The sequence below is a fragment of the Macaca fascicularis genome, chromosome 3 (assembly GCF_037993035.2).
Source record: "Macaca fascicularis isolate 582-1 chromosome 3, T2T-MFA8v1.1".
NCBI classification, from domain to species: Eukaryota; Metazoa; Chordata; class Mammalia; order Primates; family Cercopithecidae; genus Macaca; species Macaca fascicularis.
This window is the reverse complement of record NC_088377.1, coordinates 185,255,379-185,279,543: the sequence shown is the minus strand read 5'-3', so window position 1 is coordinate 185,279,543 and position 24,165 is coordinate 185,255,379. Positions and strand designations below refer to the sequence as shown.

The window sequence follows — 24,165 nt, the reverse complement described above, 5'->3', positions numbered from 1 at the left end:
CTTGCCTCTTCTTGAGATCGAAGCTTCATCCAAACATCCCTTTTAATCCAGGGGCTGGTGCTACTTTCAGCAGACTATCCTTAATTCCTTCTAACCCATCTTGCAATTAAACCTGTACAGGAGGACACAAAAATAAAAAACATGTATCCTTAAATGGCATGGTGCCACCAGAAGCTTTTGCTTGTACACTTTCTCATATTTGTACTTTCCTCATATACTATGACCAACAACATTATCATCATTTCCCCCATTTTGCAGATGAAGAAGCAAAGGCTCAAAACAGCTAGGTGATTTGCCCAAGATCACTTGTCTGTGAAGTGACAACATTAAAATCTTCTAAAAGATAGCTTTGCTTTTGACACTTCAGAGAAAACTTCCAACCACCTCTATCTCAAAACAGTTGTATTTCTAGCAAGAAGACAGCTTCCTAAACAATATCAGGTGTCTTCCTCTTAGCAAACTGACTGGAAGAAAGAAGGACATGCAGGGTTTCAGGGGGAGGGTGTATAATTGGGACCTGTGGCACTGCTCACAGACCGCCTCTGCATACTTTTAATCAATTAAAGAGTCGTTAGGAGGCTGGGTGTCATGGTTCACTCCTGTAATTTCAGCACTTAGGGAGGCCAAGGCGGGGGGATTACTTGAGATCAGGAGTTTGAGACCAGACTGGCCAACATGGTGAAACCCCGTCTCTACTAAAAATGCAAAAATTAGCTGGGCATGGTCGCAGGTACCTGCAATCCCAGCTACTCAGGAGGCTGAAGCCGGAGAATCACTTGAACCTGGGAAGCAGAGGTTGCAGTGAGCCAAGATCATGCCACTGCACTTCAGCCTGGGCAACAGAGTGAGACTCCATCTCAAAAAGAAAAAAGAGAGAGAGAGTCATTTGGATTAGGAAAAGTCTACTTTAAAAAAGGAAGTACGTTTTGTTTGGAAAGATTAAGCCTCTCAGAGACACACAGACAAGCTGTACAAACCATGGAAGTCGTCCAATGTAGCAATTCAAGGGTAGAACCTGAACCCGTTTAACCACAGGTCAAGAGGTTTTTAAAAATAAGGTGTTCTTTATACAGTGGGATACCATACAGCAATGAGAATGAATCCACACACAACCAAGGAATACATCCTCCAAATGTAATGGTAAAGAACTCGGACACCAAAGAATGCATATCAGATGATTCCATTTTATAAAGTTTAAAAATAGGCAAATCTACTCCATAGTGTTTTAAGTCAGGTGGGGAGCGGGGTAGTAAAACAAAAGTGAGGTGTTAGCAAACATCTCTGCTTCTTGAAACTCCAAATAGAGGTTAGGACACAGGACTGGGAGTCAGACAGAGCTAGGTTTAAATCCTGGTTCTGCAGTTGAGTGTCTTTGAACTACTTTAATTCCCTGTGTCTCAGATTTTTCCACCTATAAAATGAGACTAATGATACCTTCCTCCAAGGGTTGGTGTGAGAAGTCAATGAAAGTCATGTATGTGAAATGCAGCAGCCTACGTAGGTGCTGTAATAAGTGGTAACTGTTATTATCCCCACCCCTGTTGCCTGGTGGTAAACGGGATCAGAGAACAGATAGGTAAGAGCACAGACAAGAAGGAAAGGGAAGGACCTAACTAGGCTTATGATTAAAGATGTGCAGAATTCACCAGAAGGCTGTACTGGCGAGTGCCATTTCCTCCCTCCCACAGCCCACAAGGTCTCCTGGATTTTGCTGCCTGCAAGTTTGGGCTGGCCCAACACAGTCAACCAAAGTCAGTTGGGTGCCATCCATGCAGGCCCTTGCTAGGGGACCTTATACTGTTATAGGAAAGGGGTCTGGATCCAGATCCCAAGAGAGGGTTATTGGATCTCACACAAGAAAGAATTCAGGGCAAGTCCATAAAGTAAAGTAAAAGCAAGCTTATTAAGAAAGTAAAGGAATAAAGAATGGCTACTCCATAGACAAAGCAGCCCCGAGGGCTGCTGTTTGCCCATTTTTATGATTATTTATTGATTATATGCTAAACAAGGGGTGGGTTATTCATGTCTCTCCTTTTTAGGCCATATAGGGTAACATCCTCAAGTTGCCATGGCATTTGTAAACTGTCATTGGTGCTGGGGGGAGTGTAGCAGTGAAGACGACCCTAGGACCCTCTTGTGGCCATCTTGGTTTTGGTGGGTTTTGGCCAATTTCTTTACCGCAACCTGTTTTATCAGCAAGGTTTTTATGACCTGTGCCTTGTGCCGACCTCCTATCTCATCCTGTGACTTAGAATGCCTTAACTGTCTGGGAATGCAGCCCAGTAGATCTCAGCCTCATTTCAACCAGCCCCTCCTCAAGATGGAGTTGCTCTGGTTCATATGCCTCTGACAATACTAGTCCAAGAAATTAATTTGTACTAATTCTCTCATAATAGCTGCTAGCAACATACTGGGTTACCCTGCTGGTGATGTTGGTTGCATTTTAACCAGAGCCTGTGGACATACAAGACCATGACCTAGGCTGGGTGTAATTTCACCTTATCCTCAGTCAGAAAGGAGCTGGGTAGGGAGTCGAAGGGGAATAATATGAACAGGGTAATGTTAAGGTCAAGGTTACAAGAACAAGCCACAGCCTGGGCTGCAGGGACTCTGCAGGCTTTCCTTTCTGACTGCAGAATGAGAACAGGGACAGACGTCAGAAGGGGAAAGAGGGGTCCCTCTGGGAGGCCCCGTCTGCTGTGAAGCCTATGGTTCCTAGGGGATCAGAGCACAGGAGTTTTGGGGTTTGATTTTGTACTGTTAAATGATGTCTTAGGGCATCTCTATAGGGAATACTGCCCAGCATTGAAAAAGAGAAACTGCTGATGGAGGCAACAAGAAAGATGGATTGTAGAAGGATGAATCTTAGAAGGATGGATCTTGGGAGCATCATGCTAAAGAGAAAGACCCAGAGTCCAGAGACTGCAGAAAATTCTGGAAAGGACAAAACTTATCCAAATGGACAGAAACCCTAAGGCTGGAGGTGGGATTGATTCACAGGAGCACCAGGGAATGTTTTTAGATGATGAAAGTGCTCTGCATCTTGACTGAGGTGGTGGCGCATCTACATTTGTGAGAGCCCATTAAACCATACACTTGGAATGGCTGCAATTTATTTTATGCACGTTATCCCTCAATAAAGTTGATTTTGGGATGGAAAAATAATGATGTCATCCCAGCACTTTGGGAGGCCGAGACGGGCGGATCACGAGGTCAGAAGATCGAGACCATCCTGGCTAACACGGTGAAACCCCGTCTCTACTAAAAAATACAAAAAACTAGCCGGGCAAGGTGGCGGGCGCCTGTAGTCCCAGCTACTCAGGAGGCTGAGGCAAGAGAATGGCGTAAACCCGGGAGGCGGAGCTTGTAGTGAGCCGAGATCTGGCCACTGCACTCCAGCCCGGGCGACAGAGCGAGACTCCGTCTCAAAAAAAAAAAAAGAAAAGAAAAGAAAAATAATGATGTCTTAGTCACTGAGGTTGTTCTGCTCTGGGAGCAAGCTGGGAGGCCTGCAGGAGAACTCCAGCAATTCCCAGCCTCCACCATTCTCCTAGCCAATTAACGTTTGCTCAGTACCTTACAGTTAATAAAGTACTTTCTCCTCTTTTGATCATTACACCGACTCTGTGGCCTGGACATGATTAATCTCATTTCATAGCTAAGGAAACTGAGGCACATTATGGCTAAGGGAACTGGCCAAAGTCTCCTGACTCAAAATCCTGCTATACTTTTATTTTCTGAGACCACCCCTGAATATAGCCTCAGAAATCATCCACGTCTAGGGAAACTGAAACCGTGGTCCAGAGAACGTAAATAATTTGACAACAGTTGTACTGCTAGTTAAGAACACATACTAAACTTGAAGGTATGCCTCCTCTCATGACAAACCAACCAGAAAATGTCAAATCAAGATAATCCTGAAAGGAAACAGAAAGTGGACATTCATTCCCCATATGCAGAGACTTTCAGACCAGTCTGAAATTAAAGAGCCAATCCTAAAACAAAAAGCAAGACTTTTTTTCCAGGGCTCTAGACTCCACCTCTCACTGCACGGAGCAGTCTCCCGCACTCCACCCACCCACCCACCCCCTGGAGTCCCAAGGGTCTTGTAACTTTAACAAACTGCAGCAGCAAGCACACGCATTACCTCACCACAGTCTGGCTTATTTCCTAGCAGCAATTGTCCAAAGCTTGCTCCATTTCCCCCCTTCTGTTGGCTTTGCACCCTTCGCCCATTCCTCCCTGCTGAAATCACAAAGCTCTGACCCCCGCCAGCCAGTGTGAGCCTCCTCCTCCTTCCTGGAGTCCTTAACATTAGAAGCGAGGCCTCTGGTGCAGAGCAATGTGTATCAGATGGCCCCTCTGTATACACATTTTAAAAGCATGTAAGTGTGGGAGTAGAGGGAGAGAGGGAGGGAAAAATACACGATGATGTGTACACAGTATCATGGGCGTCCGTGTGAAGAGACCACCAAACAGGCTTTGTGTGAGCAATAAAGCTTTTTAATCACCTGGGTGCAGGCGGGCTGAGTCCGAAAAGAGAGTCAGCAAAGGGAGATAAGGGTGGGGCCGTTTTATAGGATTTCGGTAGGTAAAGGAAAATTACAGTCAAAGGGGGTTGTTCTCTGGCGGGCAGGAGTGGGGGTCACAAGGTCTCAGTGGGGGAGCTTTTTGAGCCAGGATGAGCCAAGAAAAGGAATTTCACAAGGTAATGTCATCACTTAAGGCAAGGACCGACCATTTTCACTTCATTTGTGGTGGAATGTCATCAGTTAAGGCGGGGCAGGGCATTTTCACTTCTTTTGTGATTCTTCAGTTACTTCAGGCCATCTGGGCGTATACGTGCCTGTCACAGGGGATGCGATGGCTTGGCTTGGGCTCAGAGGCCTGACACACGTGAGGAAGGAATCCTAGGAGGACTTACAAGAAACAGTTGATGGTGGTTAACTTGGGGAGCAGAAATTAGACGGTTGGAGGGCAGAGGGTTCTACTTTCCATTTTGTTTCTGTATGTTCAACATGAATTTCCTAACCAATGCCCATGAATTACATTTATTTATGCAAATAAGGATAGTCTGAGCCAAGAACTGACGGGCTGTGTTTGTCATATGCGTACCTGCATAAGAAAGGAAAAAAAAAAAAAAACACCTGAGACGCATTAAATTTTGGAAATGAGAAAAAGCACCTACAATCCACCACCTCCCTTCATTCACAGTACCGAAATGTGCAACAATGTAGATGATAGAAAAACTATGAACAATTTACCCAAATGGGATGGAGCCAAGGAGGAGTGAAAGAAGGAGGGCCAGGAGTGGACTCTTAGCCTCTTTTGTAAATGCATCATTCCCCTTTGAGCCACTGTGGCTCCTGTGTGTACCTTGCCTGGGGTCCACTCCTGCCCGCCGTTTGAATCATCTGTGCAATTATTTATGTCTCAACCCCCAGCATCCCCAAAGTAATAGCTTATATAGGGCAGACATTGTCCTTCTGTTCTTAGATGCTTCTAGAGCTTCCTGCATGCATAGTAGAAACTGAACAAATATTTACTAAATAGAATATAAGGAAGTCTCAGCAGAGCGCAGTAAGTCAGGCCTGTAATTCCAACACTTTGGGAGGCAGAGGCAGGGAGATCACTTGAGGTCAGGAGGGATCACTTGAGGTCAGGAGTTCGAGACCCGCCTGGCCCACATGGTGAAACCCCTTCTCTACTAAAAATAGACAAATTAGCTGGGTGTGGTGGTGCACGCTTGACGCTTGTAATCTCAATTACTCGGGAGGCTGAGGCAGGAGGATCGTTTGAATCCGGGAGGCGGAGGTTGCAGTGAGCCAACATCGTGCCACTGCACTCCAGCCTGGGCCACAGAGCGAGATTCCATCTCAAAAAAGAAAAAGAATATAAGGAAGTCTGCAAGGAGGTTAGAGGGCACCTTCTTAGTGGCTTGACACCACTAAGATGGGTTAAAATATTCTTCCCTGCCACCTGTGGCTGGAACCTTAAGCAGATATTCATGTCTGCTGTGGAAGTGCATGGCAAGGTTCAAACTCCTTTTCTTGTTTACCCAGCCCTGGCCCGCACCTGCCTTTCTGCCCTGATTCCCAAGACAAATCCTGCGCCCCAGCAGTCAAACTGGTCCATTCACCACTCCCTGGGCGCACCTTGAGGCTCCCTGCCTTCAGGCCCTTGCTGGTGCCTTTCCCAATCTCTGCCACTGAAAACCCAGGTCACACCAGCTCTCCCTGAACACTCAACTAACGTGCCCCGACGACTGGGTTTGCTTCCTCTTCTAACCTCCAGATGCTTCACTGCGGGCTGTACCCCACCTTGCACTGTGGTCATCTAAGCCTCCCCTGCTGGAGGGTGAAGATGTGACTCTTACCCCTGCCTTCTCCGGTCCTATTACCCAGCTCTGGGGTCTGCAGAAAGAGAGAAAGAGGAATATAGGAGTGTAATTCAAGTCAGAGGTAGAATTAGGTTAAAAGCTGGATCAAGACTGGGTTGAGTTTAGGATTAGAATTGGGAAAAGGTTCATCAATTCTTAATCCCACCTACTAGGCGGCGCCCGCAGTCCCATTAGGGTCAAGATGCCTCCAGTTCTTGAATGTGATTACCAGTCTAGCAAGTTTCTTTCCTGCCCTGCTGTCCCTTTAAGAAGGTGAACCAGGTGAGGCCGGGACTCCGCCCCCGGCACTGGCCCCGCCCCCCGCCCCCGCCCGGCCCGCCCGGCTCCCCCAGTCCCTTGCGACCAGACCCTGCCGTCCGGGCAGCTGTCCCAGGTCCCGGCCCGGAGCCATGGAGCGGCGCTGGCCCCTGGGGCTCGGGCTGGTGCTGCTGCTCTGCACCCCGCTGCCCCCGGGGGCGCGCACCAAGGAAGGTACCAACCCCCGCCCTCGCGCCCCCGCCCTCGGGCCCCCGCCCCCGCGCTCCCACCCCCTCCCGGGGCCAGGCCAGCACCCCCCTGCAGAAGCCGGCATTCCTCAGGAGGCCCTGTTCCCCGAGACCCTCGCCAGCTATCTCGCTGTGCCCGACCGCCGGGCTGTCGACTGGCCAGGCCCATCTTTGGTCTTTAACCCCAAGCGGCTACTTTCCCGGGTCAGTCACCCCAACTCCCGCAGGCCAGCAATCGGCGCCTGGCAGTGAGGAGGGAGTTCCTGACCCTTGCCAGGAAGCAGCACCTGCACCCGCACCGCTGCCTGCATTCCCAGATAGTCCCAGCTTCAGGCGTCCACCCCGGAGATCTGAGCCCTTGGAATTTGAAGGTGGCAAGTCGCCTCCTGCCAACCTAGGCCAGGGACAGAGGGACCCGCCTCCGGGGGAAGGGTTAGGACTGACGCCACAGGGGTTCCCAGTTGTCCGAGTCGAATATTCCATGTGAAAGCTGGAACACCCTGTCCGGCCCTACTCCCCACCACTTCCCAGGCAGGGAGCTGTGCCTCTTATCCCCACTTCACGATTCTGATCACTGGCCAGGTCAGGCCAAAGCAGGCTTCGGACACTGGAGGTGAGCCTCCCTACCCACGAAACCACTTCCGAGGTCCCCGGTCCACCCTGCCCACTCCTGGCTAGCATAGGTGAGCTCCTCCTGCCCTCCACCCGCTCCAATCCTGCAGCTGATGGGTGCCCCAGGCCTCAGCAGCCTGGGTAACCGAAGAGTTTTGTGGGGCTGCTCTTATTGCATTGACTTTGGTGGAAGACCCAGCGCTCCAAACCTTGTCCCACTCTGCCTTCCTTCCTTCACACACAGAAAGAGTGAAATCCCTGGAGCTCTTCACTCCTCAGTCCTGAGCCCTTTTTCTCCCCTAAGCCTCAGGAAGTCACAGCTTTTAGGAACAGGATGTTGCAGCCTGGGGCTGGGGCCCCAGAATGAGGAATGTGAGCTGCAGGGGCACCTCCTCCCCCAGAGGTGACAGACTTCTTTTCTCCCCACTTTCAGTTACTCTGATGGACACAAGCAAGGCACAGGGAGAGCTGGGCTGGCTGCTGGATCCCCCAAAAGATGGGGTAAGTGTCAGGGGAGGGAAGGATCTTGGAAGACTCCTGAAGGCCAGTGGGAAATGGGGTGGAGAGGTGGGTGGAGGAACAGAGAAAAGAGCAGGAAAAACTGGAAGTGTCTCCTCAGGGAGGGGGAGAGGAGGTTGAGTCAGAGCCTCCTGAATGGGACAAGGGGTGGGGCGGGGGGTCAGAATTCACCCCAAGATGAACGCTTGAATGGCCTGGCTCCTCCAGTGAACACTTTGGAATATTGTGAATACAAGTTGATACTTGTGAGGGGGAGAGGAGCTCACATACCCAGGGAGAGAATGCACCATGCTGGGGACAGCTGAAGACTGAGACCAGTGCTTTGCTTGGGGAGGGACAGAAAAGGCAGAAAAGCATCCTCAATCTGAGATCCATTCATCCCAATGAAGTTGCATTGATAGGTTTCAGGGGCTGGGGAAACCCCATGAAAGTGTACTGTAAATTCTGTATACGTAAGCGGGCATTTTTTTTTTTTTTCCTAGAGAGGCCAGCCAAAACTTTCATCAGATTCTTCAAAGGGTCTTTGACTCCTCCAAAGTTAAAAGCTGCTCCCCTAAACGTTTCTGAGCCCTTAGCTCATCCTCCACACCTCCTCAGGCTGACTCCATGCACACCATGCATTCCAGCTGTTTGAAAGTGTCAGAGCTTGTTCCAATTCCCTTCCTTCCTTGAATGTTCCTAAGACTCAGTGAACAGGTTGTGGGGTGAGTCCGAGACAGCATATTCAGACTCAAATGCAGAGAGCACCTCTGATGATGTACGAAAAATCAAACTCAATTTTTTCCTACTGCACTCTCAACACAGATCACTTCGGTGACCTGTGGTCACCAAAATGCGTGGAGGGATTCCTCCTGCCTGCAGTGAGTTCTCTGGCAGATTCTTCACTGCACAGTAGCTGAGTGTCCTCTAATCTTATTCAGTTCTTACTCTATCTACCTGGAGATAGCCTCAGGTTGAGGGCTCAGCCCCACAAAACTGCCCCCCTCTAGACACCAATCACAAGTAATGGGTTGTCACCTATACTTCTGTTCCATCGGATGTAATCAGGTTTACCTGACCACCCTCCTCGGGTTCAATTAGTTTGCTAGGATGGCTCTCAGAACTCAGGGAAACATTGACTTATATTTACTGGCTTATGATAACGGATATTACAAATGATACCGTGAACACCAGATGGAATAGCTGCATGGGGTAAGGTATATGTGAAGGAGGAGAGCCACCCTGCAGCGACCTAATCATGTTTGGCTGTCCAGAAGCCCTGCAAACCCTGTCCCTCTGGGCTTTTATGGAGGCTTCATTACATAGGTGTGATTGATTAGATCATTGGCCATTGGTTATCAGCTCAACCTTCAGCCTCTACCTTTCCTGCAAGTTGGGGGTGGGGCTGAAAGTCCCAACTCCAATCACAAGGTTGCTTCTGCCACCCAGGCCTCCCTGACCCCAGTCTAGTTCCCATCCCCGTCAGTCAGCTCATTAGCATATAAAAAGACATTTGTCGCTTTGGGGATTTTGAGCGTTTTAGGGGTTGTTTGCCAGGAAATGAGAACAAAGACCAAATATATATTTTACAATTCACAGCACCCTTTCTGCCGGCAGCACAGCTGGCCACAGAACCACAGGGGGCTGCCTAAGTTACTGGAGCATCTACAACTCTGGCTCTGAAACCCCTTGTCTCAGGGTTTCCTTCCTTACCCCAGTACTTGAGACTTCAATCCAGCCTCTGTTTCTGGGGTCAGGGTTACTTGCTTTCTTTCCCTCTGGGTCCTACAGTCCTGGCTCCATTCTCTGTTCTCTGTTCTCCCACAGAGTAGCCTGTAATTAGAGCTAATAGACTAAACCATAGTGGATCCTCCAGGAGGGGCCGTTTGGAAGATCCAGCCCTATTAGGTGACTTACCTCATAAACCAGCTAATCACCCACAGTGATAGCTGCAGGTCCATCTGCGGGCTCCCATGGGCCTTCCTTGGGCCGTTGACACCTCCACCCAAATAACTCTTCCCTAATTTGACTGGAATGGCAGCAAGGCCCCTTTCTCAGCTCAGACAAAACAGTCCTGCATGCTGGGAGGGCAAGGAGACAGCCAGCAGTCACACACTCCCACTATCTACCTTGTCCCCCTCCTTCTCCCCATCTTTTCAAAACACACACACACACACATACACACACACACACACGCATGCAGGCCTTCAGGTCCAGAATGCACCCATGTGGCAGCCAGCAGTGCCTGAGTGATAAGCTAAAGGATCCTTACTGCTGACCCTGGACAGCTGGCTCTCGCCCATCTGTCACTGCTGGAACTGGGAGAGGGAAGTCACAGCTGGGAACATCTGCTTCTCCTGGCTCCAGCTGCAGCCGCGGCAATCTGGCTAATGAGCTGCACATTAACCACCCGCCACCCTGTCCACCTGACCCCCGCCAGTGCATCCACTTGGGCTGTCCCAGCACAGCCTTTCTTAGGAGCAGACTCTTGGTGCCTTTCTCATTCCAGCTTCCTTGCCTTTTAGATACCCCTTGCCCAATCTTTGAACACCCTAACATAATGCAAAAATATGTGCCTCGTAGCAGCTTCTGTTTCTGCCCCACCTCACCTCAAATTTTTGATTAGTGATTTTTTTTGCCTTTTCCCAGAGCTGAGGGTAGGGATGAGGGCCCCTGTATTATAATGGAGTAAAAACCTGGGGAAAGTGAACTTTCTAAGGGCCTCAATCTATTCTGCATTAAATTATGGAGTTGCAATAAAAATATCAATAGAATACTTTATAGAATTTGAGAGCTTTTGAAAATTCATCTGACAGAGGAAATACTTAAAAATGGTTCAGAAGAGTTTTTGAAGAATGAAATGGGAGACTTGTCTAACAAGCAGATATCAGAACCATCAGCTATAACTACAACATATGGCTTGCACAAGGTCACTCAGGTTAATGGGATAGAATAGAAAGTCCAAAAACAAGCCGACATATATGAGATTTTAGTATGTGATAGCATTGGAATTGCAAATCAATATGGAAAGTAACAACTAGTTAATAAACTGATAGTTAAATATGCATCATTTTTTAATAAAAATATAAAGATATATCTCTCCATTATACACAAAATTCATTCTAAGAAAGCTAAAATCTAAACCTAAAAGCCAACCTACACAAATTTTAGGAGAAAACATAGATCATTATAATCTTGAGGTAGGAAAACTTCCCAAGTAAAATATACAACCCAGCAATCATGAAGGGAAATACTGTAGATGTGATTATGGAAGAAATTTAGAATGTATGTCCACATCAAAACATCATTAGCAAAGCTAACTGGTATGGCAGACAGGGAGAAAATATTAGCAACATGCATTTGAAGGAAATGATTCATGTCTATAATATGTTTAAAAAAAAACTCATCCAAATGAATAATCAAAAGACAATAGAATGTCATGCAAAGGTTATAGACAGATAATTGCATAAACATGCCAATAGCCAATGAACAAAAGAGAAATATACAACTTCGTCCTCTAAGAAATGTGAATTAAAATGCTAAGAAGCTGTGTTTTGACCCTAGGATTGGCAGAAAGCAAAAAGGTTATTAATATTCTATGTTGATGAAGTTTTGAGAAAATGAACCCTCTTGTGTTGCTGGTGGAAGTGTAAATTGATAAACCTTTTTTGGAAGACAATTTGACAGTATCTTGTAAAACTTGTAGTATGTCTACCCTTTGATATGGCAGTTCCGTGGAAATCTTACATCAATCTGCACATGATTTCTTTAAAAAGAAAAAAAAAAACTAGAAGATGTCTAAATGTCCAACACTAGGTGAATGACTAGATAAATTATGGCCTTCTCTACAATGGAGTATTACTTATGGTTTGCTAAAGAAAAAAAAAAGTAAGATAGTTCTATATACACTTTTGTGGCTATCTTTCAAAGACTTTTTTGAGAGGTAGTCTCGCTTTGTCACCCATGCTGGAGTACAGCGGCAAGATCTTGGCTCACTGCAACCTCCACCTCCTGGGTTCAAGCGATTCTCCTGCCTCAGCCTCCCAAGTAGCTGGGATTACAGGCAGGTGCCACCATACCTGGGTAATTTTTTTGTATTTTTGGTAGAGATGGGGGGTTTCACCCTGTTGGCCAGGCTGGTCTTGAACTCCTGACCTCAGGGAATCTGCCTGCCTCAGCCTCCCAAAGTGCTAGGATTACAGGCGTGAGCCACCACTCCCGGCCCTCAAATACTTATTATTTGTGAAAACAGAAAGTAGGTTACAAAATAACACTTGTATGATCCCGTGTTGAAAGCAAAACTCAGAAACATTCAAGCAGTTCTCTGGAGGCATTGAAAATGGTCTGGAAAGTTTTGCTAAAAATTGTTGAGAGTGGCTTCCTCTGAGAATGAGAGTGGAAGGATGAGGGTGAGGGAATTAAACTTTATTCTGTGTAAGTCTTTACTTTTTGACTTTTCACAATAAGCACACAGAGGTATAATGATTAAGAGCATGAATTCTGGAGCCCAGAATGCCTGGCTCATTTTCCAGCTCTGCCTCTCCTAGCTGAGTACCTTGGCAAGTCACTCAACCTCCCTGTGCCTCAGTTTCCTCATGGAAAGTGTTTAAACCGGTGACTGGGCCACAGTAAGCACTATGTTACTGCTAGCCATTAATATTACTAAGTTTAAAAGTTCTTTTCAGATAGAAGAAGCTAACAGCCTGGCCAACATGGCAAAACCTTGTCTCTACTAAAAATACAAAAAATTAGCTGGGTGTGGTGGTGCATGCCTGTAATCCCAACTACTCAGGAACCTGAGGTGGGAGAATCACTTGAACCTGAGTGGCGGAGGTTACAGTGAGCCAAGATTGTGCCACTGCACTCCAGCCTGGGCGACAGAGCGAGACCTTTGCCTCAAACAAACAAACAAAAAGTTAAGGGGAGTCAACTAGATAGTATCAAGAAGTCCAGCCAAATCTGTCAATTGTTGATTTTGATGATGGCTATAATTGAAATATTGGAGAAGATGAGAATCCCCTATACAGTTCTGTGCTTGTTCTTACCCTCCAAATCTAAGGGGTTTTAATAATTAAAAATAAATCTTGGCCTGTGTGTGGTAGCTTACACACTTTGGGAGGCCAAGCAGGAGGATCATCTGAGTCCTGGTGTTTGAGATCAGCCTGGACAACATAGTAAGACCTCATCTCTACTTAAAAAAAAAAAAAAGGTAGCCCAGTGTGTTGGCAGGCACCTATAGTCCCAGCTGCTTGAGAGACTGAGCCCAGGAGTCTGACGCTATAGTGAGCTTTGATTATACCACTGTGTGGCCGACAGAACGAGACCCTGTCTCTGAAAAACAAAAAAATTCATCAATATCCTCTTGAACAAACAGAAGGGCTTTGCCTTGGGGGTACCTGACAGCTCTGCTGATGAAATAAGGGACCAGACTAACTGAAGGGACCAGGATCAACTGGGGATGTTAAGGGACTATTGTCTTACCCATCTTATAATCAAATAAATCCCCAACCCTAAACACTCAGTCTACTGTCCCAGAACTGAGGGGTGGGGAGAGGCAGGACAAGTAGCATAAACCTGAGGGGCTCTGACACAGCTGCTTCTCCATCAGCTCTAAAAACCAAGGGTTTGGGGAGCAGGAGATGATCTGGTCCCTGACTCTGATTCCCTCCTTGCAGTGGAGTGAACGGCAACAGATACTGAATGGGACACCCCTGTACATGTACCAGGACTGCCCAGTGCAAGGACGCAGAGACACTGACCACTGGCTTCGCTCCAACTGGATCTACCGCGGGGAGGAGGCTTCCCGGGTCCACGTGGAGCTGCAGTTCACCTTGCGGGACTGCAAGAGTTTCCCTGGGGGAGCCGGGCCTCTGGGCTGCAAGGAGACCTTCAACCTTCTGTACATGGAGAGTGACCAGGATGTGGGCATTCAGCTCCGACGGCCCTTGTTCCAGAAGGTGCTGCTTCCCTCCATGCCATCTGGGTCCTGGTGCAGATCCCTGCCTGGCTCCTTATTGGGTGCCAGAGAAGGTTGCAGAGACAGGAAGAGGGTACAGAGGTAGAATCATGAAAAGTATTTGGCACTTGAGGCCTGGGCATGGTGGCTTGTGCCTGTAATTCCAGTGCTTTGGGAAACCGATGTGGGAAGATCACTTGAGGCCAGGAGCTTGAGACCAGCCTGGGCAACATGGCAAAACTTCATCTCTGCAAAAAATTAAAAATCACCTGGGCATGGTGGTCTATACCTGTAGTCCCAGCTACTCAGGAGACTGAGGCAGGAGGATCACTTGAACCCAGGAGTTTGAGGCTGCAGTGATCTGTGACTGTGCCACTGCACTCCAGCCTGGGCAACAGAGCAAGATCCTGTCTCTAAAGAAAAAAAGGAACAACGTGGCATTGGAAATCAGAAGGGCTGGATTTGAGTACCTTTTCTGCTGTGCCCTGACTTCGGGGATGTCATTTAACCTCTCCAGCTTTTGTTGCCTAGTCATAAAATAGTGACAATAATAGGGCCAGCTATATCTATTTTATAGGCTTTTATAAGCATCCACTGAGATCACAGGATGCCATGGTGGAGGGGGGAAGTGTAGCACAGAGTTATTCAGACTTTTCCTATCGATACCCGTGATGTTCATAAGCAACCTACTCCCTTAGTATCACTGGAGTCACGTAGCAAGACAATTCCCTGCAGGCTAGTACTCTCTAACACATCTCTTTCTTTCCTACTCAAAAAAACATCCTGGGATGCAGAAGAGGAAGGAGCATTTTATGATACGATGTGCTCTTGTTTCTTTCCAAAGAGAAAATGTTGTAAAATTTGTTACTAAGTAAGAAATTGATAATGACATGCTCTATAACTGATCGTGTTATTGGCACTGGGTTTAGGGAATGCCTCTGAATAGTAGAAATGTTATGGACTGTAGAGTCCCAGTGCCTGGATTCCAGTCCTAGCCCCATGATGTGGTCACTGTGTGATCTTATACAAGGTCTTTAACTTCTATTAGCCTTGGTTTCCTCATCTATTAAATAGAGACGATAAGCCATCCTGCCTCATAAGAGGATTGCATGAGCTAAATAGCATAATGCACATAAATGCTTAGCCTGGCACCTCACACATACAAAGCTCATTGTTCATGGTTGTGTAAAGTATTAAGCAAACAATTGTTTCTGTTATGTGGGAAAGAAGCAGGACTTTGCCATTGTTCCCCTTTCTTCCCCACCCTCTACCCAGGTAACCACGGTGGCCGCAGACCAGAGCTTTACCATTCGAGACCTCGCATCTGGCTCCATGAAGCTGAATGTGGAGCGCTGCTCCCTGGGCCACCTGACCCGCCGTGGCCTCTACCTCGCTTTCCACAACCCAGGTGCCTGTGTGGCCCTGGTGTCTGTCCGGGTCTTCTACCAGCGCTGTCCTGAGACCCTGAATGGCTTGGCCCAGTTCCCTGACACTCTGCCTGGCCCCGCTGGGTTGGTGGAAGTGGCAGGGACCTGCTTGCCCCACGCGCAGGCCAGCCCCAGCCCCAGGCCCTCAGGTGCACCCCGCATGCACTGCAGCCCTGATGGCGAGTGGCTGGTGCCTGTAGGACGGTGCCACTGTGAGCCTGGCTATGAGGAAGGTGGCAGTGGCAAGGGATGTGTTGGTAAGAATGGAGGTGGTGAGAACCTGAGGAACCACTCGGGAGGATTGCAGGAGTACCCCTGCAGAGAAGGCGGCCAGAGCTCTGCCTCAGTGGGTTTTTAACCTGAGTGTCCCAGAGCAGCAGACACACACATGCAGAGATGTTTCCAGTAGAAGGGATTGGGGCAGGAAGGGGTGGTGGTGGTTCTGCCTGTAAAAACATTTACAGAACCACTGCTCTGCTGCGTTCTCTCTCCAGCCTGCCCTAGCGGCTCCTACCGGATGGACATGGACACACCCCATTGTCTCACGTGCCCCCAGCACAGCACGGCTGAGTCTGAGGGGGCCACCATCTGTACCTGTGAGAGCGGCCATTACAGAGCTCCCGGGGAGGGCCCCCAGGTGGCATGCACACGTGAGTCCAGGGGGTGGGGCGTGACCATCTGGAGGGAGGGGCTGGATCTTTGCTGAGATTTTGTCAGGGTTGGATTTTTCCAGAGTTTGTCAGATATTGGAGATGGTCCAGGGTGTCAGGCACTTTTAGCCCCTGCCCTGGCACCTTGCTCTCCCTAGAAGAATGCAGAGATGTAGTCAAACCCAGTAGAAATCAAATCTCCCTAGGAGGACTTCAGAGGACATCGAGGATTGGGTGGTGGTGGAGGCCGGGGAACAGCAGCTCGGGTGACAGCGCGGTTGGCTTCTACTGATGGCTCCTCTTCTCCCACAGGTCCCCCTTCAGCCCCCCAAAACCTGAGCTCCTCGGCATCAGGGACTCAGCTCTCCCTGCGTTGGGAACCCCCAGCAGATATGGGGGGACGCCAGGATGTCAGATACAGTGTGAGGTGTTCCCAGTGTCAGGGCACAGTGCAGGACGGGGGGCCCTGCCAGCCCTGTGGGGTAGGCGTGCACTTCTCGCCAGGGGCCCGGGGGCTCACCACATCTGCAGTGCATGTCAGTGGCCTTGAACCTTACGCCAACTACACCTTTAACGTGGAAGCCCAAAATGGAGTGTCAGGGCTGGGCAGCTCTGGCCATGCCAGCACCTCAGTCAGCATCAGCATGGGGCATGCAGGTGAGAGGCTGAGAGGGGCTGGGACAGGGACCTGGCTTAACAAGGGCTTAAGACCACAGGGACAAATTGGTGGGCAAGAAGCCATAGGAAAGTTACTAAGGTTGTTTCCTTTTTCCTTACATATCCAACCTTATCCCTCCGGACCCCCAGAGCCACTGTCGGGCCTGTCTCTGAGACTGGTGAAGAAAGAACCGAGGCAACTTGAGCTGACCTGGGCGGGGTCCCGGCCCCGAAGCCCTGGGGGGAACCTGAGCTATGAGCTGCACGTGCTGAACCAGGTCAGGATGCTACTGAGAGACAGTCTTCAGTATCTGTGCCCGGCACACCCCAACATTCCTAGCCTGGGATGTGGGGTGGGAGGAATCCACCCGAAGTCTACTGTGTGGCTTTCTCAGGGCAAAAGGCTGTGAAGAACCCTGTTGTAACCATTCTGCTCTCCAGCCCCTCCCTATGTGCTCTGATGCTGTCCATCACATCCACCGGGGTCTGGTTCAACACTGCCCGCTTAATGCAACTCCAACCCACAGGATGAAGAACGGTACCAAATGGTTCTAGAACCCAGGGTCTTGCTGACAGAGCTGCAGCCCGACACCACATACATCGTCAGAGTCCGAATGCTGACCCCACTGGGTCCTGGCCCTTTCTCCCCTGATCATGAGTTTCGGACCAGCCCACCAGGTGGGGTATCTTGTGTTCTGCCCCAACACACATACACTTGTTGCCCCACTGAGGCAACTCAGCTCCTGTTCCACATAGCGACCCTTCCTCTTCCTCTACACACATGCACACACATTCCTTTCTTCCGGGAGTAGGGGACAGACACCGATCTGATGCACACTGAAAGATCTGACCCCTAGGTGTACCCAGGGCCCTGTCCTTTAACCCCCCTCATTTCTAAGGACTGTGAGTCCCAACACTTCCTCACCCCTTTGTGCCTCCAGTGTCCAGGGGCCTGTCTGGAGGAGAGATCATAGCTGTCATCTTTGGGCTGCTGCTTGGTGCAGCCTTGCTGCTGGGGATTCTCGTTTTCCGGTCCAGGTGCCAGCTCCTGCCCCCTCCCCAACCACCAGCCCTGGGTCAGAAGCCCCTGACTGCAGCCCCAATGACCCTCCCATCCCCTAGTACCAAAGCTCAGTGAGTCCTCACACCCATCCTGCACTCCCTCCCCATTTCTGGGGAAGATTCAGCCAGAGTCCCTCGGACCCCTGAGGTGGTCCTGGGGCCCTGAAGGAGCTGGTCCCCAACCCCTGCAGGAGAGCCCAGCGGCAGAGGCAGCAGAGGCAGCGTGACCGCGCCACCGATGTGGATCGAGGTGAGCCAGATGCACCTGCGTATGTCCCCACATGCATGTGCACACCTGTGTGTGTGTGTCCGTGTGTGTGTGTTGGGAGGTGGGAAGGGATCAAGGGACATAGTTGCTAGGCCAACTCTGGGGGGACATGTGGGGTTTGTTGTCCCCAGAGCTCTTGTGTTTTGCTACCTAATTAACTTTGGTTAATTAACTTTGTACTGATGGCCCCCAGTGGCTCTGATGCAATTATCTGTTAGTGTCCGTTCGCTGCTGGTGCTGCTGTCTTGTCACCTTGGGCTCTGGACAGCCCTCCGCATCCTGGAGGCCAGGCCTGTGGGCCGAGGCCAGGCAGGAGGAGGATTGATGTCCTCAGAGGCTTATGAGGACATCATAAGCCTGCTTGTCACCTCATTAGGTGACCCACAAAGGGGAGAGTGAGTGGTCCATCTGGGCAACCGGGGTGGGAGCCAGGCATGGCTCTGTCTGGGAATGTGAACGAGGTGCGACTGACCAGAGTGGTGTGGGGACTGGCCGCTGAGAAGATTGGGCAACTCAGGCAGCAAATATGCTCTTTGGGTTTGGATCCTGGCCACCGCCCTGGACCTTGTGGAGTGAAGACAGCGGAGCTTGGAGCATAGACAGGGAGAAGAAAGGCTTAGTTGCTAAATGGAGACTTTCTCCCACCTCAGCCCAAACAGGAGTCACCTTGGGAAACAGGGAGGTGTGGAGAAGTGTGTGGTCCGCTGCTGGGCCTTCTGACCCCCATACTCCTGAGCCCTGATGTTGGTACTCCCCAACCCCCTGTTCTGCCCATAGAGGACAAGCTGTGGCTGAAGCCCTATGTGGACCTCCAGGCATACGAGGACCCTGCACAGGGAGCCTTGGACTTTACCCGGGAGCTCGATCCAGCGTGGCTGATGGGGGACACTGTCATAGGAGAAGGTGAGTCCCGCCGTGCACCGCAGCAGGACCCCCCTGTGGGGCAGCACAGAGCCACCAGCAGGCCCCTTCCTTCCAGCGCTTCTCTGGGGAGCCCAGCTGGCTTCTCTGGTCCAAGAGTTACCGGATGGACTCACTCTCTGCTCCGCTCTGTATCCTCTTTGAACCATTGTGTTCTTGTTAAAAACCCCTCATCAGGTGCCCTGGAGCAACCCCTGTCTCCTACACACTTGCTTCTGTGGTTTTGGAGTTTCTGATAAAGGGCATTGAACACATTGTTTTCATCCACAGAAGTGTTGCTGTGCTGAGGGCCCGGATGTTCTCTGATAATGCCCAAATGTAGGAGCCATTCCCTCCCTAGCCTGGCATTCCACCCCATCAGAGGCCCAGTGTCCTTGGGCTGCCCTGATCCCTTGGGTCACCAGAGGAAATGGGTCTCAGTGGAGAACAAAGCTTGGCGGTGTCCTTGCCAATTGTGCAGCTGAGCCAGGTGAGCTGGGACCAGAGGAGCTCACAGAAGAGAGGCGGCCATAGCCAGCGTCCCTGCCACTTGGGTACTAGCCCCAGACTGGCTTGCTCTTCATGAGCACGGCCTGGTCCCGCTCCACAGGGTTCATTCACCCTTCGGTTACCAAGCGCCTATTGTGAGCCAAGAACTGTGCAAACACTGGGAGACAGTGGTGAACAGGTCACAGCATTGCACTCCAGCTCCAGACTCTGACCTTCCCCAGGAAGGACAGCCCACGCCCTGTCCCGGGAAGGGCACTCCATGCTTCTGATTCTCCAGAAAAGAAAAGGGCCGGGGGACTGGAGGAGTTGCTGCCTGTCCCCTGGAGGAGCCCTGCAGTGCATCGGGCCACAGCCTATGTTCTTTCTACCCAGGAGAGTTTGGGGAAGTCTATCGAGGGACCCTGAGGCTCCCCAGCCAAGACTGCAAGACTGTGGCCATTAAGACCTTAAAAGACACATCCCCAGGTGGCCAGTGGTGGAACTTCCTTCGAGAGGCAACTATCATGGGCCAGTTTAGCCACCCGCACATTCTGCATCTGGAAGGCGTCATTACAAAGAGTATGAGGAGCGCTCTCCCTCAGCTGGGGGCGGGAAATGCAGGAAGGAGGGGCGAAACCACTGGAAGTGGAGGGAGGATGTGCGGCCAGGGGCAGGAAGCCTGCTTCTGAGTGTGATACGTGTGTCTGTGTCTCAGGAAAGCCGATCATGATCATCACAGAATTTATGGAGAATGGAGCCCTGGATGCTTTCCTGAGGGTGAGGAGGGCAGAGGACTAGCTGGGGAGGGGGATGCGCCATGGTGCCCTGGGCACTAGGAGGAGACCCGGCCCATCCCGACTCACCCGCTCACCCTGCTACAGGAGCAGGAGGACCAGCTGGTCCCTGGGCAGCTAGTGGCCATGCTGCAGGGCATAGCATCTGGCATGAACTACCTCAGTAATCACAATTATGTCCACCGGGACCTGGCTGCCAGGAACATCTTAGTGAATCAAGACCTGTGCTGCAAGGTGTCTGACTTTGGCCTGACTCGCCTCCTGGATGACTTTGATGGCACATATGAAACTCAGGTGAGAGCCCAGTACAAACCCAATGCACATTCACATTGCCCCATAACATGCCATTCACACAGTCACGTGCATAAAGCCTCAGCCAGGTGCAGTGCCTCACACCTGTAATCCCAGCACTTTGAAAGGCTGAGGTGGGTGGATCACGAGGTCAGGAGATCGGGACCAGCCTGGCCAACATGGTGAAACCCCGTCTCTACTAAAAGTACAAAAAATTAGCCAGGTGTGGTGGCGTGCACCTGTAGTCCCAGCTATTCGGGAGGCTGAGGCCGGAGAATCACTTGAACCCAGGAGATGGAGGTTGCAGTGAGCCGAGATCACGCCACTGCACAGCAGCCTAGCAACAGAGGGAGACTCCGTCTCAAAAATAAAAATAAAAATAAAATAAAATAAGCAAAAGACTCGTGCTCAGGTGGACACCGTAACTTTCCGTCCCTGACCCATGTGCCTTCTTAGGGAGGAAAGATCCCTATCCGGTGGACAGCCCCCGAAGCCATTGCCCATAGGATCTTCACCACGGCCAGCGATGTGTGGAGCTTTGGGATTGTGATGTGGGAGGTGCTGAGCTTTGGGGACAAGCCTTATGGGGAGATGAGCAATCAGGAGGTGAGCCCAGAATATTCTTCCTCATCTCATCTCTAACTCACACCTCTTATTCCCTCCCAAGGTCCTCCCATGGCCTTTTCCTGCAAATGTCTTTATTTATTGATGACCCTTGGTTTTTCTGTACTCCTGGCTCCTCTGGTCCTTTACCTCATGCCCTGTTCTCTTTACTCCTCCCACCCTGATCCTCCCACTGTGATCCTTCCATCTTGGCCCTCCCACCTCCTCCCATCCTGCCTAAAATCTCCACTGCAATTATCTTATGTGACCCTCGGTTTCTCATGGGCCTCCAGGTTAGCTTGCTACTCTAGAGCATCCTCCTGTCCTGCCGTGCAGGTTATGAAGAGCATTGAGGATGGGTACCGGTTGCCCCCTCCTGTGGACTGCCCTGCGCCTCTGTATGAGCTCATGAAGAACTGCTGGGCATATGACCGTGCCCGCCGGCCACACTTCCAGAAGCTTCAGGCACATCTGGAGCAAGTGCTTGCCAACCCCCACTCCCTGCGGACCATTGCCAACTTTGACCCCAGGTAACCATGTGGGGGAAGGACTAGGGAACCCAGAAGCAGTGCTAGGAGAGTGGAAATGGGCATTCAGCCACCTCCGAGTGCTGGGCCTGGGGAGCTCTGGACCAAGTCCAGTGTATGAGGCAAGACCACAGACATGCCCTTGGGGAAGAGTCCAAGAGGTCAGCTTTAGATCACGCATATTTGCAGAAAATCAGTTACAGCTGGGCCCCAGTTCCCTCACTTCACCTGGGCTCGAGGTTGGGGGTCCCATCTTTTCCCTTCTCTGGCTGCTTCACCTAGGACACCCCTGGAGCCATCCTTGCCAATCCCACTGCGTTATACTGTGGCCCAGTCTTGGGATGCATCCTCTTCCCCATAGAAATATTTCTGCATGTGGAGGAAAGGGTCATCCATTCACGAAGTTTTGGAGGACTGACTGGTGTAAGCTGTTTGCTGGACATTGGAGATACAGCTGCACTTATGACCTGGTACCTGCTCCAGGGAGCTTGGGCAGCCAGGCTGGGGTAGGGTAGGCAGGAGCAGCCTTGCAGGGTTTGGGAATGCTCCTGGATCACATGGCTAGTTTGTGGGGAGCCGAGGGCTGGTAGGTTGCAGATAGCGCAGGATGACTGCAGCATCGTCTTTCGGAATAGCATCCCTGAGGCTGGAGAGACAACCAGAGTCAACACAAAGAGGACCAACCCTGTTGAGAAGTTTGGACTTTACCCTGAGTGCAGAGAACCAATTCTTTTTTTCTTTTTCCCCCCGAGATGGGGGTCTTGCTCTGTCACCCAAGCAGGAGTAACATGGCACAATCTCAGCTCGCTGCAACCTCCACCTCCAGTGTTCAAGTGATTCTCCTGACTCAGCCTCCTGAGTAGCTGGGATTACTGGCACATACCACCACGCCCGGCTAATTTTTATACTTTCAGTAGAGACACGGTTTCACCATGTTGGCCAGGCTGGTCTTGAACTCCTGACCTCGTGATCCACCCGCCTCGGCCTCCCAAAGTGCTGGGATTACACGTGTGAGCCACCTGGCCTGGCCTAGAGAACGAATTCTTAAAAACTCTCCACTGGAGGGGACATGGTCAGAGTTGTATTTTACCAAAAATATGGCCTGAATGTAGAGAACGAACTGATGGGCAGGGGTAGGTGGGGCACTCCGGTCAGGGAGACAGGCAAGGCTGTACTTCAAGTGCTTTATTGGGTAGCCAGCGTGGCCAACTGACCTCTGTATCCAACCACCATATATAACCTTGTTTCTGGGAGAAAACATGCTCCAAGTCCCAACTTTTGAAACTATCTTTTGGAGCGCAACTCCCTCGTACACTGGAGACTGCATGTGCTAATCTTTCTGGAATGCTGGATATTTTTTCCCCCAGCAGATTTACTTTGCTAATGGTTTTTGGCTCTGGTGAGCTTTAGTACAGGAACACTCATTGTATTGTGGGTGTCAGAGTGCAAGAATAACAGCCGAAGTTGAAGGTGATGAGGAAGGACTGCTTCCAGAACTCAAGCAGCCACTACGAAAAAAGGCAGGACCACGCCCAGGTGCCAGGGCCTCTGTTCTACCTTCAGCTTCCTCTCAGACAGGAGACTTCCATGTCTTAACCAGCCCCCAGTCAGGTGCCCAGAACCGGCCACTCCTTCAGGAGACAGGCTGGTGATCCACTTCTGTTGGGGCTTCCAGGGCAGTCCCTTTCCATAGGTCTGTCGACAGAGCAGGACTGTCAGCCAGTCCGCTGTTGTGAGTACACCGGGAAACAGGCCAGGAAATGGGCTCAGAGATAATGGTGGGGTCGATCCAGTCTAGATGATCTCTGTGCCCAGACACCGAACTTCAGTGCTGGCGGCCGACGCTCAGAGGCTAAGGCCAACCGTGTCACTGACGAGCCCATATCCCACAGGGTGACTCTTCGACTGCCCAGCCTGAGCGGCTCAGATGGGATCCCGTATCGAAGCGTCTCTGAGTGGCTCGAGTCCATACGCATGAAACGCTACATCCTGCACTTCCACTCGGCTGGGCTGGACACCATGGAGTGTGTGCTGGAGCTGACCGCTGAGTAAGGAGCTGGGCTGTCTGGGCAGGGGAGGGCTGTCGGGGTGGAGCCTCCGTACTCATGCCCCCACCCTTCCTTGCCCACAGGGACCTGACGCAGATGGGAATCACACTGCCCGGGCACCAGAAGCGCATTCTTTGCAGTATTCAGGGATTCAAGGACTGAGCCCTCCTCTCACCCCACACCCAATCAGGGAGCAAGGAGCGAGGACGGGGCCAAGGTCGCTCATGGTCACTCCCTGCGCCCCTTCCCACAACCTGCCAGACTAGGCTCTCGGTGCTGCTCCTGCCCACTGTCAGGAGAACCCTGCTCTGCACCCCAGAAAACCTCTTTGTTTTAAAAGGGAGGTGGGGGTAGAAGTAAAAGGATGATCATGGGAGGGAGGTGAGGGGTTAATATATATACATACATACACATATATTTTTGTAAATAAACAGGAACTGATTTTCTGCCTCCATCCCACCCACGAGGGCTGTAGGCATTACAAAAGAGCTGACTACT

General features: G+C 50.6%; 1 protein-coding gene and 1 long non-coding RNA gene across 8 annotated transcripts; one reads left to right on the top strand and one right to left on the bottom strand.

Moving 5' to 3' along the window:
* Positions 1-10,122, bottom strand: LOC107129337 (uncharacterized). 4 transcript variants are annotated; one of them, XR_012432977.1, is made up of 3 exons: positions 9,913-10,122; positions 735-856; positions 1-112 (listed from the first exon to the last, which is right to left on the bottom strand). It is a non-coding gene; the product is annotated as an uncharacterized lncRNA (long non-coding RNA). The 4 variants fall into 4 exon arrangements; XR_012432976.1 differs by lacking the exons at positions 1-112; positions 735-856; positions 9,913-10,122 and adding exons at positions 4,782-4,919; positions 6,377-6,413; positions 7,707-7,795; XR_006696699.3 differs by lacking the exons at positions 1-112; positions 735-856 and adding exons at positions 4,977-5,115; positions 6,377-6,413.
* EPHA1 (EPH receptor A1) lies at positions 6,739-24,153 on the top strand. Of its 4 annotated transcripts, none has more exons than XM_015448194.3 (18): positions 6,739-6,871; positions 7,931-7,998; positions 13,671-13,952; positions 15,227-15,359; positions 15,873-16,028; positions 16,341-16,685; positions 16,836-16,963; positions 17,213-17,363; positions 17,627-17,723; positions 17,939-17,997; positions 18,793-18,918; positions 19,798-19,983; positions 20,120-20,181; positions 20,286-20,492; positions 20,946-21,095; positions 21,429-21,622; positions 23,512-23,667; positions 23,751-24,153. In XM_015448194.3, exons 1-18 carry the CDS (start codon positions 6,790-6,792, stop codon positions 23,827-23,829), a joined length of 2,661 nt encoding a protein of 886 aa, XP_015303680.2. In that variant the 5' UTR covers positions 6,739-6,789; the 3' UTR covers positions 23,830-24,153. The 4 variants fall into 4 exon arrangements, with proteins under 4 accessions (XP_015303680.2, XP_005551098.2, XP_073892300.1 ...); XM_005551041.4 differs by having other exon boundaries at positions 15,227-15,635; XM_074036199.1 differs by lacking the exon at positions 6,739-6,871 and adding an exon at positions 7,345-7,498.
* The last annotated feature ends 12 nt before the right edge of the window (positions 24,154-24,165 follow it).